This window comes from Oncorhynchus mykiss, chromosome 6, assembly GCF_013265735.2.
Source record: "Oncorhynchus mykiss isolate Arlee chromosome 6, USDA_OmykA_1.1, whole genome shotgun sequence".
Lineage (NCBI taxonomy): Eukaryota > Metazoa > Chordata > Actinopteri > Salmoniformes > Salmonidae > Oncorhynchus > Oncorhynchus mykiss.
Genome location: NC_048570.1, coordinates 66,820,083 through 66,834,734, shown reverse-complemented (window position 1 = coordinate 66,834,734; position 14,652 = coordinate 66,820,083). Strand labels below are relative to the sequence as shown.

At 46.2% G+C, this 14,652-nt stretch overlaps 1 protein-coding gene across 2 annotated transcripts in view; it reads left to right on the top strand.

Annotated features, from left to right (window-relative positions):
* The window catches only part of LOC110526396 (trichohyalin), a 44,845-nt gene extending 37,364 nt beyond the window's left edge, over nt 1-7,481 (top strand). For both annotated transcript variants that reach the window (XM_036980756.1, XM_036980757.1), the window contains 5 exons: nt 444-536; nt 2,541-2,603; nt 4,336-4,850; nt 6,847-7,004; nt 7,289-7,481. In XM_036980756.1, coding sequence (XP_036836651.1) covers nt 444-536; nt 2,541-2,603; nt 4,336-4,850; nt 6,847-6,868 — 693 coding nt within the window. In that variant the 3' untranslated portion in view covers nt 6,869-7,004; nt 7,289-7,481. The remainder of the gene's footprint in view (nt 1-443; nt 537-2,540; nt 2,604-4,335; nt 4,851-6,846; nt 7,005-7,288) is intronic.
* Nucleotides 7,482-14,652: the final 7,171 nt, after the last annotated feature.

Here is a 14,652-nt window from a genome sequence, read left to right as displayed (position 1 = left end):
TCTTGCCTCTCTTTCTCTCTCTCTCTCTCTCTCTCTCTCTCTCTCTCTCTCTCTCTCTCTCTGTGTGTCTGTCTGTGTTTCTCTCGCGTCTCATTCTTTCTCTGGGGACAGCAGAGGGGGCCTGGTCCTACAGGGACAGAGGCCTGGAGAAAGTGCTCCTCTCTGGCTCAGCGACCCTCTCTCTGCTCCGTAGGGACAAACACTCCCTCTCATTTGGCAGTGAAAGTAGAGGATATTGTCTGTGCTGGCGTAGTGTCCTGTCAGCTGATTTAGCAGCTCTCACGCTCTAACCTGCTAATGGATCATTTCAGAGGTGTGATATGCATAATGCAAAGATATCCGCTGACACCTTTAAAAACAGACACTTCCCTCTCCCATGTGTGCCTCACCTCTGCCCTCCGGGTGTGTGCGTGTGTGTGTGGGCATTTGTGTGTTTTGAGCAGAGGCAGGCACAGCAGCAGAAGGAAGAGCTGTTTGGTGAGCTGCAGAGGGAGGTGGACAGACTGAAGAATGGGAGACAGGAGATGCAAAAAAAGGTAATTGAGTGCTTTGTCTATTGACAGCATCAGTAACACACCTCACACACACACACACACACACACACACACAGAGCTTACAAGAAAGGCATTTCACTGTACTTGTGCATGTGACATTAAAACATAAATCTTGAAAAACACACACGCTGTCTATAACAACCTTCCTTTGCTCAATGAAGAACAGTAACCCCACTCATATAAACATGTGTGTACCTTCAAGTACCTTCAACTGCTCAATAAGTTGTGATTCTTTATACTGCCTGACTGGACTGCACATCCCTTCCTTTCACTGAGCTCAAAGAGAGGCTCCACAAAAGACTGCAACTGCTGTGGGGCTATGTGCCTTGACACTGCCGACCCTGAGCTATTGAGGGAAAAAAATATGTCTGCTTTAAGATGAGGCTCAACTGTGCTACCTTCAAGGCATGGGTTAAAGCTCTTTTCATTCCAAGTGCAGGGAGAAAACATTACCTATTTGTGTCCTTGGGGCAGGAATGTTGCATTCAGATACAGGGTATTTGTGTTGCGAGAGAAGAGGTCAAGAGTGATGTCATCCTCCTTGGATCTGAAAGAAGAGAGGTCACCTCTATAAGAGCAATCCCACCCAGACTGGGTTCATGTGCCATTCTCTGCCCTCCGACTCTCAAGATGTTCACACTCAGATTGAACTATCACTTAAGAAGTTTCTGAAGATTTCATTTCCATCAGGCAAGTCTTTCCTTGCTCAATATCTGCTGTTTACCATAAAGCGCTCTCTAAGGCCTCCACTCAGTACGGCTTAATTTCCCTAACTGCCAGAGTTCCAGTACAGCTGAATGTCACCTCCCTGCCAGGGGCCACTGTTAATAAAGCCCGGGGGCCCCAGGGGTCTGAGGTACCTGCGTCAGCCTCTCCCGTCCCGGTAGTCAGGTCTATCGCTGTCGCTTCCCACTCTTCTCCTACACACACCCTCGCCCCTGCCATCCCTCACCCCCCCCCCCCCCTCCCTCGTTACCGCCCTTCCTCGCCCACGGGCCCCTCTAGCCCCTGCCCTCCCTCGTTCCCGCCCTCCCTCGCCCACTGGCCCCTCTAGCCCCTGCCCTCCCTCGTTCCCGGCCTTCCTCGCCCCCGCAATGCCTCGCCCCTGCCCTCCCTCGTTCCCTGCATTACCGCTCCCAAACTGCCCAGCCACAGCACCCCTTCAATATTTCAGCACTTTCTACTCCTGCCGTAAGTTTTTGCTGTTCTCTCTTAATATTTAAATATTTAAAGAGGTATTCCTGAAGAGGTCAAAGAAAGAAAGGAGAGGCACTTTGTTTTATTAAGATTTCAGATGCTTTTCACTCCAGGTCTATTGAGGAGAGAGAGGGGGGTAAGGGGTACAACCACTCAGTAGGACTAGATAACAGCATTAGTTATTCATCTGGACTGGCCTAGACCTGTTGTTGAATGCCAGGAGACTTAGCACTATTGAGAATGTGAACGCTATTAAAGTCCCAGTTCAAAATTCAGTTTTTTGTTTCATGTTGTGCAACAGTTGATGAAATTAACACTGTAAATGTGTGAAAACTCTGTAAATGTGATCATTGTTATTTCCTCATTCTGGTTGGAAATACAATCTACACAATACCTTCTAATCTCCAGGTTTTGCATGGGTGGAGTTTTGGCTTTCTTGGTGACATCACCAGGTGGTAAATTAGTTAATAGGTCAATAACAAGGAGTTCCAAACCTCTCTGCCAATAACAGCTAGTTTTCAGTTCCCCCTCCCCACTCAGACCACTCCCAGACAGTCCTAGCAAAATTCTTGCTTGAGAAATTGTTTTTGGGTAAAAAGCTATTTTTGTTTATTTTTGATCATTTTAATGGAAAACTATTACAGTAAGGTACTTAATTGTTATTCAGAGCTGATTTGATATTGATATAAATTGGCTGCATTGGGCCTTTAATAATGTGCTTGTTATAACAGCCCTTCTGTGTAACCTCCCACTCTATGTACTTAACATGTTGTCTGTGTTTCTCCTCAGCTTTGTGGTAGAGAAGAGGAGCTGAAGAGGCTGAGAGACGAGCAGCATCAGCTCAAGGACAAGGTCTGTGGCTCTGGGCTCTGGGCTCTGGGCTCTGGGCTCTGGCTGACACCTTTGTGCTTCCCCCGAACAGGATGACACACAATGCTGCTTAACAAACCCTCTCCTCTCACGCTGCTGTGTTGTGAGGTTCCTGACTGACTGACACAGAGTGGGCATCTTCTAACGCCTGCTTTCAACCCTTCAACTTCACATTCGCCTCTTAAGCAGTGGGAGCCGACGTGTAATGAGGCTTTTGGTCGGCCCTTAAAGGCCAAAGAGTGGGTCAGGAGCGTTCCCGGGGATTGGTGTGGTGTGTGTGTGTCTGCGTGTATGCACATGTCTACTGGGCATGGCCTTGGCAGCCCACACTAATGAGGGCTCAGACAGGCACCTGTCCCAGTCAATAGAGCCACAGGGAGGTAGTGGGTGAAAGTGGGACAGAGCAGAGGGAAGACCTGGGACAGAGCAGAGGGAAGACCTGGGACAGAGCAGAGGGAAGACCTGGGACAGAGCAGAGGGAAGACCTGGGACAGAGCAGAGGGAAGACCTGGGACAGAGCAGAGGGAAGACCTGGGACAGAGCAGAGGGAAGACCTGTGACAGAGCAGAGGGAAGACCTGGGACAGAGCAGAGAGAAGACCTGGGACAGAGCAGAGGGAAGACCTGTGACAGAGCAGAGGGAAGACCTGGGACAGAGCAGAGGGAAGACCTGGGACAGAGCAGAGGGAAGACCTGGGACAGAGCAGAGGGAAGACCTGGGACAGAGCAGAGGGAAGACCTGGGACAGAGCAGAGGGAAGACCTGGGACAGAGCAGAGGGAAGACCTGGGACAGAGCAGAGGGAAGACCTGGGACAGAGCAGAGGGAAGACCTGGGACAGAGCAGAGGGAAGACCTGGGACAGAGCAGAGGGAAGACCTGGGACAGAGCAGAGGGAAGACCTGGGACAGAGCAGAGGGAAGACCTGGGACAGAGCAGAGGGAAGACCTGGGACAGAGCAGAGGGAAGACCTGGGACAGAGCAGAGGGAAGACCTGGGACAGAAGGAGTGATAATCTGTAGAGGGAGAGAGGGAACAAGACAGAAATAGAAAAGGGTCAGACGGGCGTTTTAGGTGGTCTGCAGGTCTGCGCTAGATCCCTGTGTGAGGTGAGTAACCCCGGACGAGTGTCGAGCGCTGGGCCTGCGTGTTTTTACAGCGCGGCCTCACTGTGCTCTGGGACCGCAATAAACCACGGCCTTCAAAGCACAGCCAAGCTCCACTAACTGCTGAGTGCTTCTCTGGTGGTTGGACAAGATTACTCTCAAAACAAAGTGCAGACAGGTTGATTGATAGAAGGGTCTGTAGAGGTGCGCGCCACAGTGTTTATTCACACCCTGCTAACACTCGTTTGTTTCATTCGCATGGACTTTTATGTGCTGATCCTGTTACTGTGTGAGTTTGTCAGTTCATAAAGAATAGTCCTGCTCTTTCAGTGGGTTTTAGTGGAAACTCACTAGGGCTGTTATAGATGTGTTGTTTTAACATCCTGGGAACTAGCTGTGACAGGAGGGACAGTCTGCTCTGTGCCACAGCAGTCACTGTGATGACGAGCGTCGGACGTGTTTACATGAGTGTCTGTACTATGTCCTTGACCGTTAATGTGTGTGTTCTGAGTGTTTGTGAGTTGTGTTACTAGATGTCTCCTGACTGATATGAATGACTGAAGATGTCTATTTGGTGATATAACTGACTGGGACTGTGTGTCTATGTGCAGGTGAGGGAGAGTGATGTGCAGGCTGTGTGGCTGCAGAGCCAGGCAGACGGGGTGGGTCGGGAGCTGTTTGAGGAGAGTGCCCAGCGGGACAGGGAGCTGTGGGAGGAGAGTGCCCAGCGGGACAGGGAGCTGTGGGAGGAGAGTGCCCAGCGGGACAGGGAGCTGTGGGAGGAGAGTGCCCAGCGGGACAGGGAGCTGTGGGAGGAGAGTGCCCAGCGGGACAGGGAGCTGTGGGAGGAGAGTGCCCAGCGGGACAGGGAGCTGTGGGAGGAGAGTGCCCAGCGGGACAGGGAGCTGTGGGAGGAGAGTGCCCAGCGGGACAGGGAGCTGTGGGAGTGGAGGGACCGCTACCATGCTGTCTCAGAGGAACTGAGGCTGAGGGAGGCTGGGCTTGAGGAGGTGCAGAGGGCCAGGGACACGGCCATCAGAAGCCTGAGACTACAGGAGGAGAAGACCCACAGTCTGGGGGCCCAGAGGCAGGAGCTGCAGCACAGCCTGGAGGGCCTACAGGACAGGTGAGTGGCTGGGGCTGGGGAGGTACAGGGAGCAGGGTTGAGGGTGTGGGGGGGGGTCGAGGGACGGGTAGGAAGAAGAGGGGAGAGGTGGAAGGGAGTCTAGGCCTGGGGAGGTGGAAGGGTTCTAGGAGCTGTGGGGGTCGGAGGGAGGGAGCAGGGTTGGTGTGGCTGCAGTGTGTGTGTAGTGAGGGCCCGGTCAGGCTCCATCACATCAGGTCACTGGGGTCTAATTAAGCTGAGCTCCACGTTAGGCTGCAATCTGCAGACATGTACAAGAAATTAGATTTGTTTCCCACTCCTCGCTTTCAAGTGCACGGCCGTGTTAAAATGCATATGACCCCTGTGGTTTTAATTACCATTTTGTGCTTAGCAGGCAGGTTAATGACGCTCCTTAATGGGCTCTGTGGAAATTAGCCTCACAGAGAGGAGAAAGGATATATATTTTCTTTACTGATGTGTTTCTTTCTTGTCCTTTTATTGTTTCTTGTGATAAAAGGGACATTATAACTCAGTTAACTACCTCTGTTAGGAATAACTCCTGTAGGTCAACTAAAAATCACTCTGCCATAACCCTATCACAATCAGAATGTTCTATGTGGAAATAAGGCTCCTCTGTTTCAGAGTGAGGCCTGTGCTCATTGGAAGGCACAGCGCTCTGTGAAAGCATGTGTGTTGAACCTCAGACTGACCTTGTGGTTCTCAGTCTGATCATACTCCTGTGTCTGTCTGTCTGTCTGTCTGTCTGTCTGTCTGTCTGTCTGTCTGTCTGTCTGCTCATACTCCTGTGTCTGTCTGTCTGTCTGTCTGTCTGTCTGTCTGTCTGTCTGTCTGTCTGTCTGTCTGTCTGTCTGTCTGCTCATACTCCTGTGTCTGTCTGTCTGTCTGTCTGTCTGTCTGTCTGTCTGTCTGCCTGCTCATACTCCTGTGTCTGTGTGTCTGTCTGTCTGTCTGTCTGTCTGTCTGTCTGTCTGTCTGTCTGTCTGATCATACTCCTGTGTCTGTCTGTCTGTCTGTCTGTCTGTCTGTCTGTCTGTCTGTCTGCCTTTCTGATCATACTCCTGTGTCTGTCTGTCTGTCTGTCTGATCATACTCCTCTGTCTGTCTGTCTGTCTGCTCATACTCCTGTGTCTGTCTGTCTGTCTGTCTGTCTGTCTGTCTGCCTGCGTTGGGGTTGGAATCCTCAGCCACTCTTTAGATACCCCAGTCTACAGCCAGCCCTCTCCTCCCCAGCCCACTCACCCATTCCACATGTTTCCAGTATCAGTGTTGTTGTTAATTGCCTCATCCCAGTCAGCCTCTCTCTGTCTCTCATGCGTATGATTACTCACGACAAAATAACACTATCACTATAGCCGTGTGTTTTCATTACTCGGGTACCAATGTGGAGTCTGATCATATTTTAACAGATTTGGGCAACAAAAACAGAGAGAGAAAGCTGCTTTATCAATAATTATGTGTAATCCACAACAATTTCACAGAAGCTCAATAACAGCAGCAGAACTGTTATAAATTCTGTATAAATTCTCCAATTTGCAGTGGAATGGAGGGATGTAGCTAGCAGAAAAACTCATTTCCCTAAAACAGGAAAAATTGTCTTGCTTATCTAGGACATGTTTTTTGTCCAAATGGGAAACTAACTGGACAGAACGTCTATATATATATTGTGTTCTTTTCTAATGTACAATTGTGAGTGTTGCTACCATTAAATGGTTTGTTGGACTTTTACCTCTTTATGTGTTATTATGTGTGTCTATAGGATGGAACTAAAACCATCACGCTCTTTGTCATTGTTTTCCTGTATCCCAGTAAGACGGAACATAGAGAACAACAGTAAATATTTTTGATTTGAACTTTTTTGCTCCTTGCTGAATGCAAATGATGCCTGTGATTTGAACAGGAAAGTGCTTTCCACATAGCTATTACTGTACAATCAGCATGTTCTCTGTCCTGTCCTTGATGTGTTCTTCAGTGTGTTACGTTCCCTCCTGTCCCGCAGCTTGCCCAGAAGGAGGAGATAGTCGTGGCTCTCAGAGTGAAGCTGCAGGACCATGAAGAAGACGCCCGTGTTCTCCGCCAACAACTGCTCTCCTCCCAAGATGCACTGTAGCAAGTTACTGCCGAGCTGAGGTCATGTAAAAGAGAGAGGGAAAGCAGGTAAGAAAATACGTTTCATTTGACCCATTAAGAGCCATGTGTTGACATGTTTATGACAATGGAATGACACGTGCCACAGACTGGCTGAGATCAGAGCTGATCTGGTCCAACTACAGCAGCAGTATACCACCTGCTATGCCCAGGTACTTGAACCTTGATAGAAAGTCACTCGTACATAATATTCTAAAATAGTCTATAGATTTATCCATATACTGTACCTCTGCTAGTCTCTTTTATTAGCTTCTCTTCTGTTAGACCCATACTATTTCTCTGTCTGTGTGTAGCTGGTCCAGGAGGAGGCTGGGGTGGGCAGGCTGAGGGAGGAGCTGCGTGAGGTGGGGGAAACAGAGGGAAAGACTGGCTTCTCAGGTGACAGAGAACCAGGACCTGAGCCATGATCTGGACCTGAGCCATGACCTGGACCTGGACCTGAGCCATGACCTGGACCTGCTCACTGAGAAACACAAGGCTGCACAGCACAAGGTACTGGCCTTAACATCACTCAACATCTCTACTCCATCTCTCCTCCATCTGTCTCCTCTCCCTCATCTAACCAACCCTCGTTAGCTCCTTAGCTGCCCCTTAGCTGGTCAGCTCACAAACAGGCAATCAGAAATGCCATGGCCTTGTATCAGGATGTTTCATAATGGATGTCGAATACAAAATGTCTTTATCCAGGAACACCTGAAATCAGCTCAGGATGAGGTGAGGCCTGAGATCTAACGCATCTCTTTTTAATTAGTCAACAAGGACAAGGACGTGGTTGTACAGACCTGCCTAGTCCCTACAGCCTTCGAAGACGAGTCCTAGTGCTGTCGGTATATGGAGAGGCTAGTTCAACTCAAATCCAGCAGAATTCCCAGGGGCACAGACCCCCCCCCCCCCCCCCCCCCCGGTATATCACTGAGAAGAAAGCTCAAGGACATGGTGACCTTGTTAGTGTCCAGCCAGCCCTGTACCGTGGGACTTAGAAAAGACACCTGACTGTGTCCCATGTACCCTCTGTGTTATTTCAGAGTTTTCTTCTTGAAGGAGAACTTGTGGAGGATCTGTCAATGGCCGTACGCTGTGTTGTGCTGGTTTATTTATTCCTCTCTCTCTGACTGGTCAGATATTTGTTTGCCAGAGTGTCCTTGTGTTATAAATGGGACAGGCCTGTCACTTCAATGCTGAGAGGATGTTTTGACTTCCTTGAAAGATTTTTATTTATTTAATTTTGGGTTGGAGGAGAGCGGTGAATAATGCATTGGGAACCTGCTACATCTACTGTTTTTATCATTAGCATGCAGCCCAAGTTATCTGCAGAATACTTATGAGTGCCAGTGAAATGTTTGTGATGTTATTTATTTATGTTGCCCTCTCAATTATTCATTTGTTTATTTATTCATGGCAGAACTAACTGCAATTGGAAAATTCATTTTTGCTGAAGGGCACATGCCCCCCCACCCCCTACATAAAGGGAAGGGGGGACATCAGGCTTATTAGTAATTGCTTTACTTGGCGTTTCCTGAGACTCACAGGGAGATGTCATTTAATCTGAGCAGACGGGTGAAGAGAGGGACTGGGGTAGAGAGAGAACGAGAGAGAGAGATGGGATGGGTCGGGTTGAGAGGTGGGGTGGGGATGGGAGAGGAGGGGTGGAGAGGGGGTTGAGTTTATCATTCTTTTAGCCTACTACCTCCGAAACTTGCTGCTGGAGGGGGCTGGAGGGGACTGGAGGGGGCGATGGTTAGGGGGGAAACAGGGTAATATCCACATATATTACAGGGAATCAGATTCCACTTCTCCAGACAACAAGCTCTACAGGTCTGACTACAAGCAGAATAGAGGAGAACACAGTGGTTTTGTGGTTGTCTCTGGTTGTCTCCATGCTCCCCTTCCTTCTCTTCTTGTCTGCTCACAGCACCGGTTTCTTTAATTATATGGACTGGGATTTTGTTCAATTTCACACTTGCGCCCACACATGCAGCAATTGTTTCCTGATAAGGGATAATGTTTCACTGAACATTAAATAATATGTATGTTGTGTGTGTCTATCTGTCTGTGTGTCTGTCTGTGTGTCTGTGTGTGTGCGTGTGCGTGTGTGTGTGTGTGTGTGTAGCTGTCAGTGCAGGCTCAGCAGGAGCAGGCCCTTGGAGAGGAGATGCAGAAACTGCAGAAGGAGGTGAGCTGTCTCCAGGGCAGCCTAAGTCAGAGAGAGGAGGACATGGAGGCACAACTACAGACAACTGGCCAGCTACAGCAGGAGAGGGTCAGTCTGCTCACACAGGTCAGCTATACACACACACACACACACACACACACACACACACACACACACACACATCCTTAGTGACACTCATGTTTTTTATGCAACATTGTGTACAGTAGCTACTGAAATTATGATCTTTATAATGATGGGCTTTATTATATAGCTGCAGAAACTATACAATATATATACACACACCTTAATCTATATAAACTATACAATATGTATACACACACCTTAATCTATATAAACTATACAATATGTATGCACACACCTTAATCTATATAAACTATACAATATGTATACACACACCTTAATCTATATAAACTATACAATATGTATACACACACCTTAATCTATATAAACTATACAATATGTATGCACACACCTTAATCTATATAAACTATACAATATGTATGCACACACCTTAATCTATATAAACTATACAATATGTATGCACACACCTTAATCTATATAAACTATACAATATGTATACACACACCTTAATCTATATAAACTATACAATATGTATGCACACACCTTAATCTATATAAACTATACAATATATATACACACACCTTAATCTATATAAACTATACAATATGTACACACCATAATCTACATACACTTGGCACTCACACGTTTCTACACCACCTCAGGGCATGTACAGTATGCAGTCACACATATCACGGAAATTTACATAGACTTAGGTTGGAGTCATTAAAACTTGTTTTTCAACCACTCCACAAATGTCTTGTTAATAAACGATAGTTCTGGCAAGTCGGTTAGGACATCTACTTTGTGCATGACACAAGTCATTTTTCCAACAATTGTTTACAGACAGATCATTTCAATAATAATTTACCAGATCACAATTCCAGTGGGTCAGAAGTTTACATACACTAAGTTGACTATGCTTTTCAACAGCTTGGAAAATTCCAGAAAATCATGTCAGAGGCTTCTGATAGTCTAATTGATATAATTTGAGTCAACTGGAGGTGTACCTGTGGATGTATTTCAAGGCCTACCTTCAAACTCAGTACCTCTTTGCTTGACATCATGGGAAAATCAAAAGAAATCAGCCAAGACATCAGAAAAAAAATGGTAGACCTCCACAAGTCTGGTTCATCCTTGGGAGCAATTTCCAAACGCCTGAAGGTACCACGTTCATCTGTACAAACAATAGTACACAAGTACTAACACCATGGGACCATGCAGCCATCATTCCGCTCAGGAAGGAGACGCGTTCTGTCTCCTAGAGATGAACGTACTTTGGTGCGAAAATGCAAATTAATCCCAGAACAACAGCAAAGGACCTTGTGAAGATGCTGGAGAAAACTGGTACAAAAGTATCTATATCCACAGTAAAACGAGTCCTATATCGACATAACCTGAAAGGCCGCTCAGCAAGGAAGAAGCCACTGCTCTAAAACCACCATAAAAAAAGTCAGACTACGGTTTTCAACTGCACATGTGGACAAGGATCATACTTTTTGGAGAAATGACTCTGGTCTGATGAAACAAAAATAGAACTGTTTGGCCATAATGAACATTGTTATGTTTGAAGGAAAAAGGGGGAGGCTTGCAAGCCGAAGAACACCATCCCAACATGTTGTGGGGGTGCTTTGCTTCAGGAGGGAACTCCACAAAATAGATGGCATCATGAGGCAGGATTATTATGTGGATATATTGAAGCAACATCTCAAGACATCAGTCAGGAAGTTAAAGCCTGGTCGCAAATGGGTCTTCCAAATGAACAATGACCCCAAGCATACTTCCAAAGTTGTGGCAAAATGGCTTAAGGACAACAAAGTCAAGGTATTGGTGTGACCATCACAAAGCAATGACCTCAATCCTTCTGACTTCAACTGTACATACAGTATGTCTAACCTTCTCATCCCTCCTATCACAGTTTGTCTAACCCTCTCATCCCTCCTATTACAGTATGTCTAACCCTCTCATCCCTCCTATTACAGTATGTCTAACCTTCTCATCCCTCCTATTACAGTATGTTTAACCCTCTCATCCCTCCATATTACAGCATGTCTAACCCTCTCATCCCTCCTATTACAGTATGTCTAACCCTCATCCCTCCTATCCCTCTCATCCCTCCATATTACAGCATGTCTAACCCTCTCATCCCCATATAGGGTTGTAAAATCCTGGTAACTTTACCAAAACTTCCAGGTTTTAAAGAAATGCCGTTTGTAGAGTTGCAAGCTTGATGTAATCATAGCATGCTAGGAATATGGGGGGCTATATACAAAAAGTACTATAATTTCTAAAACAGTTCACCCGATATGGATGGAAATCCATAAGTGCTGGAGTACAATGCCAAAACAACTAAAAATGTCACTGTCCCAATACTTATGGAGGTCACTGTATACACAGACTATGAGAAATGACCCATGGTGTGGCTGTGTGCAGTAATGTGTGCTGTTGAGGAGAAGCAGCAGAGACAAAGGAGTGGGCAGTCAGCGATCCCTCTCTCTTTCTCTCCATGCCAACAACAAACACACAGCACAGCACACAGCCGTGGAATTCCAATTAGTATCATTTAATTAGAAGTGGGCAGCCTCTTGGCACAGTTCCTTCATTTATTTGAATCTTGTTTATGCACCTTGATTGTTTCACAATATAGATTTATTTTAATTAGCTAAGATTGATTCAATTGCATTGATTCTGTATCCTTATTCAAATGAAATCCCCATCCCTCCTCCTCCCCCCGCTGTGGTATTTTTCATAATTAATGGTACAGTGTGGGACTAGGGCAGGGGGTTGTAATAGTGACAGCTTTGACCATTTTGTAATCAAGGCAAGGTTTATCGTTATTCAATGCCTGTGCTGTCACGTTGTGACGTGAAAGGCGTTTTTTGAGTTTGTGGACCTGGTGACAGAGCTCCTGCTGCATGTCTGCCTGCCATTCTGTTCTGCCACAGTCACAAGATAAGATGGTCAGACTGTTCTTTTGTCTTTAGCGGAGAGTTCAGCCTCTGTCCACTCTACAGACAGACAGCCCCTGAAAGCACTGACCTTGGGCGGGGGGCCCAGTGTGTGTGTGTGTGTGTGTGTGTCGAAGCGGCCATGGTTAACACCCAACGCCTCCTTCTCAACCCAGAGCTCTTTTAATTTTGATTGATGACTCCGTTTATCTTCTGCATAACAACCCTCCACCCCCACCTCCCCCACTGTCCATTTTCCCAGCTCCCGCTACCTTCCACACACACCCAGTAAGAAAATTATATTAGAAACAAAATTAGATTTGAAATGTTATGTCTGACAAGCGACTTGATGAAAGGGTTTTATTGCAGGGCCTGATCCATGGAAATGTTATGCTAATAATACTGCTAGCCAAGCGATCTAGTTGGAAATTAATCAGTGGTTGAGCTGCGAGAGAGGGTGAGGGAGAGGGAGAGAGGCTGCTCTATAAACACCCTTCCCCCCCTTCCCTCACCTCCTCTCTCCCTCTCTATAGCTATGAATCTAATCAAAAATAGCCATGGGGTGTTGTCTGTGTGATGAGGTTGGGAGAGAAATAGGGAGTTAGAAAATTACACTGCAGCTTAGCACTGATTGATGCAGTAATGTATGCAGCAGGCCAGGCAGGCAGGCAGGCAGTATTATGGATTAGTCTCTCTCTCTCTCTCTCTCTCTTGCCTCTCTCTCTCTCTCTCTCTCTCTTTCTCTCTCTCTCTCTCTCTTGCCTCTCTCTCTCTCTCTCTCTCTCTCTCTCTCACTATTATTATTATTATATTTATCCTCTTCATCTGTCCTCTTTTGTCTGCATGTATCTTTTACCTCCACATTTGTGTGTCTACACGGTTTGTGATGTCACAGACTGCCTCAGTCCATCCTGTCACTTCCTCCCTCCCTCCTTTCCTGGGAGACATCAATGGAGTCTCTAATGGAGTCATCAGATTTAACTCATTTAAAAGAACACAATTAGCACTGGGGTCTTAATGATGTTTGTAAGTTAAATGCAAACTAATGTTTCTCTCTTCCTCTCTCTCTCTCTCTTACTCCTAGCTTAGAAGTCAGTAAGAACGAAGGAGTAGATGAATCACAGAAGTGTTTTGTGGGTGTGGGTGCGTGTCTCCCAGCCATGTTACAAGTCTGGGATTTATTATTTTTACCCTGAGAGCCATCTGTTACACTGCTCCTTATTTTTGTAATGTATCATCAGCCAGGGGAAAACTAATATTATCCCATCTGGGATATTGTACTCTGGAGTGTAGTAATGTAATGTAGAGCTGGTGTCATTAAAGTGCCTCGGTGGAGCTGCAGGGAGAGGAAGGAAGGCTGAAAGAGTGTACTGGATCATATCTGTCTGTTCTTTCTGTGTGTGTCCTACACCCCTCATGTGTATATACACACACACACACATATATACACACATACGCACACACACATATATACACACACATACATACAGTGGGGCAAAAGAGTATTTAGTCAGCCACCAATTGTGCAAGTTCTCCCACTTAAAAATATGAGAGAGGCCTGTAATTTTCATCATAGGTACACTTCAACTATAACAGACAAAATGAGGGAAAATTCCCCTGCATGGAGGAATGGGCCAAAATACCAGCAACAGTGTGTGAAAACCTTGTGAAGACTACAGCAAACGTTTGACCTCTGTCATTGCCAACAAAGGGTATATAACAAAGTATTGAGATAAACTTTGTTAGTAGTGTGTTACTGATGGTAGGCTTTGTTACTTTGGTCCCAGCTCTCTGCAGGTCATTCACTAGGTCCCCCGTGTGATTCTGGGATTTTTGCTCACCGTTCTTGTGATCATTTTGACCCCACGGGGTGAAATCTTGCGTGGAGCCCCATATTGAGGGAGATTATCAGTGGTCTTGTATGTCTTCCATTTCCTAATAATTGCTCCCACAGTTGATTTCTTCAAACCAAGCTGCTTACCTATTGCAGATTCAGTCTTCCCAGCCTGGTGCAGGTCTACAATTTTGTTTCTGGTGTCCTTTGACAGCTCTTTGGTCTTGGCCATAGTGGAGTTTGGAGTGTGACTGTTTGAGGTTGTGGACAGGTGTCTTTTATACCGATAACAAGTTCAAACAGGTGCCATTAATACAGGTAACGAGTGGAGGACAGATGAGCCTCTTAAAGAAGAATTTACAGGTCTATGAGAGCCAGAAATCTTGCTTGTTTGTAGGTGACCAAATACCTATTTTCCACCATAATTTGCAAATAAATTCATTAAAAATCCTACAATGTGATTTTCTGGAGAAAAACAATCTCATTTTGTCTGTCATAGTTGATGTGTTCCTATGATGAAAATTACAGGCCTCTCTCATCTTTTTAAGTGGGAGAACTTGCATAATTGGTGGCTGACTAAATAATTTTTTGCCCCACTGTACATACATACAAACAAACAAACAA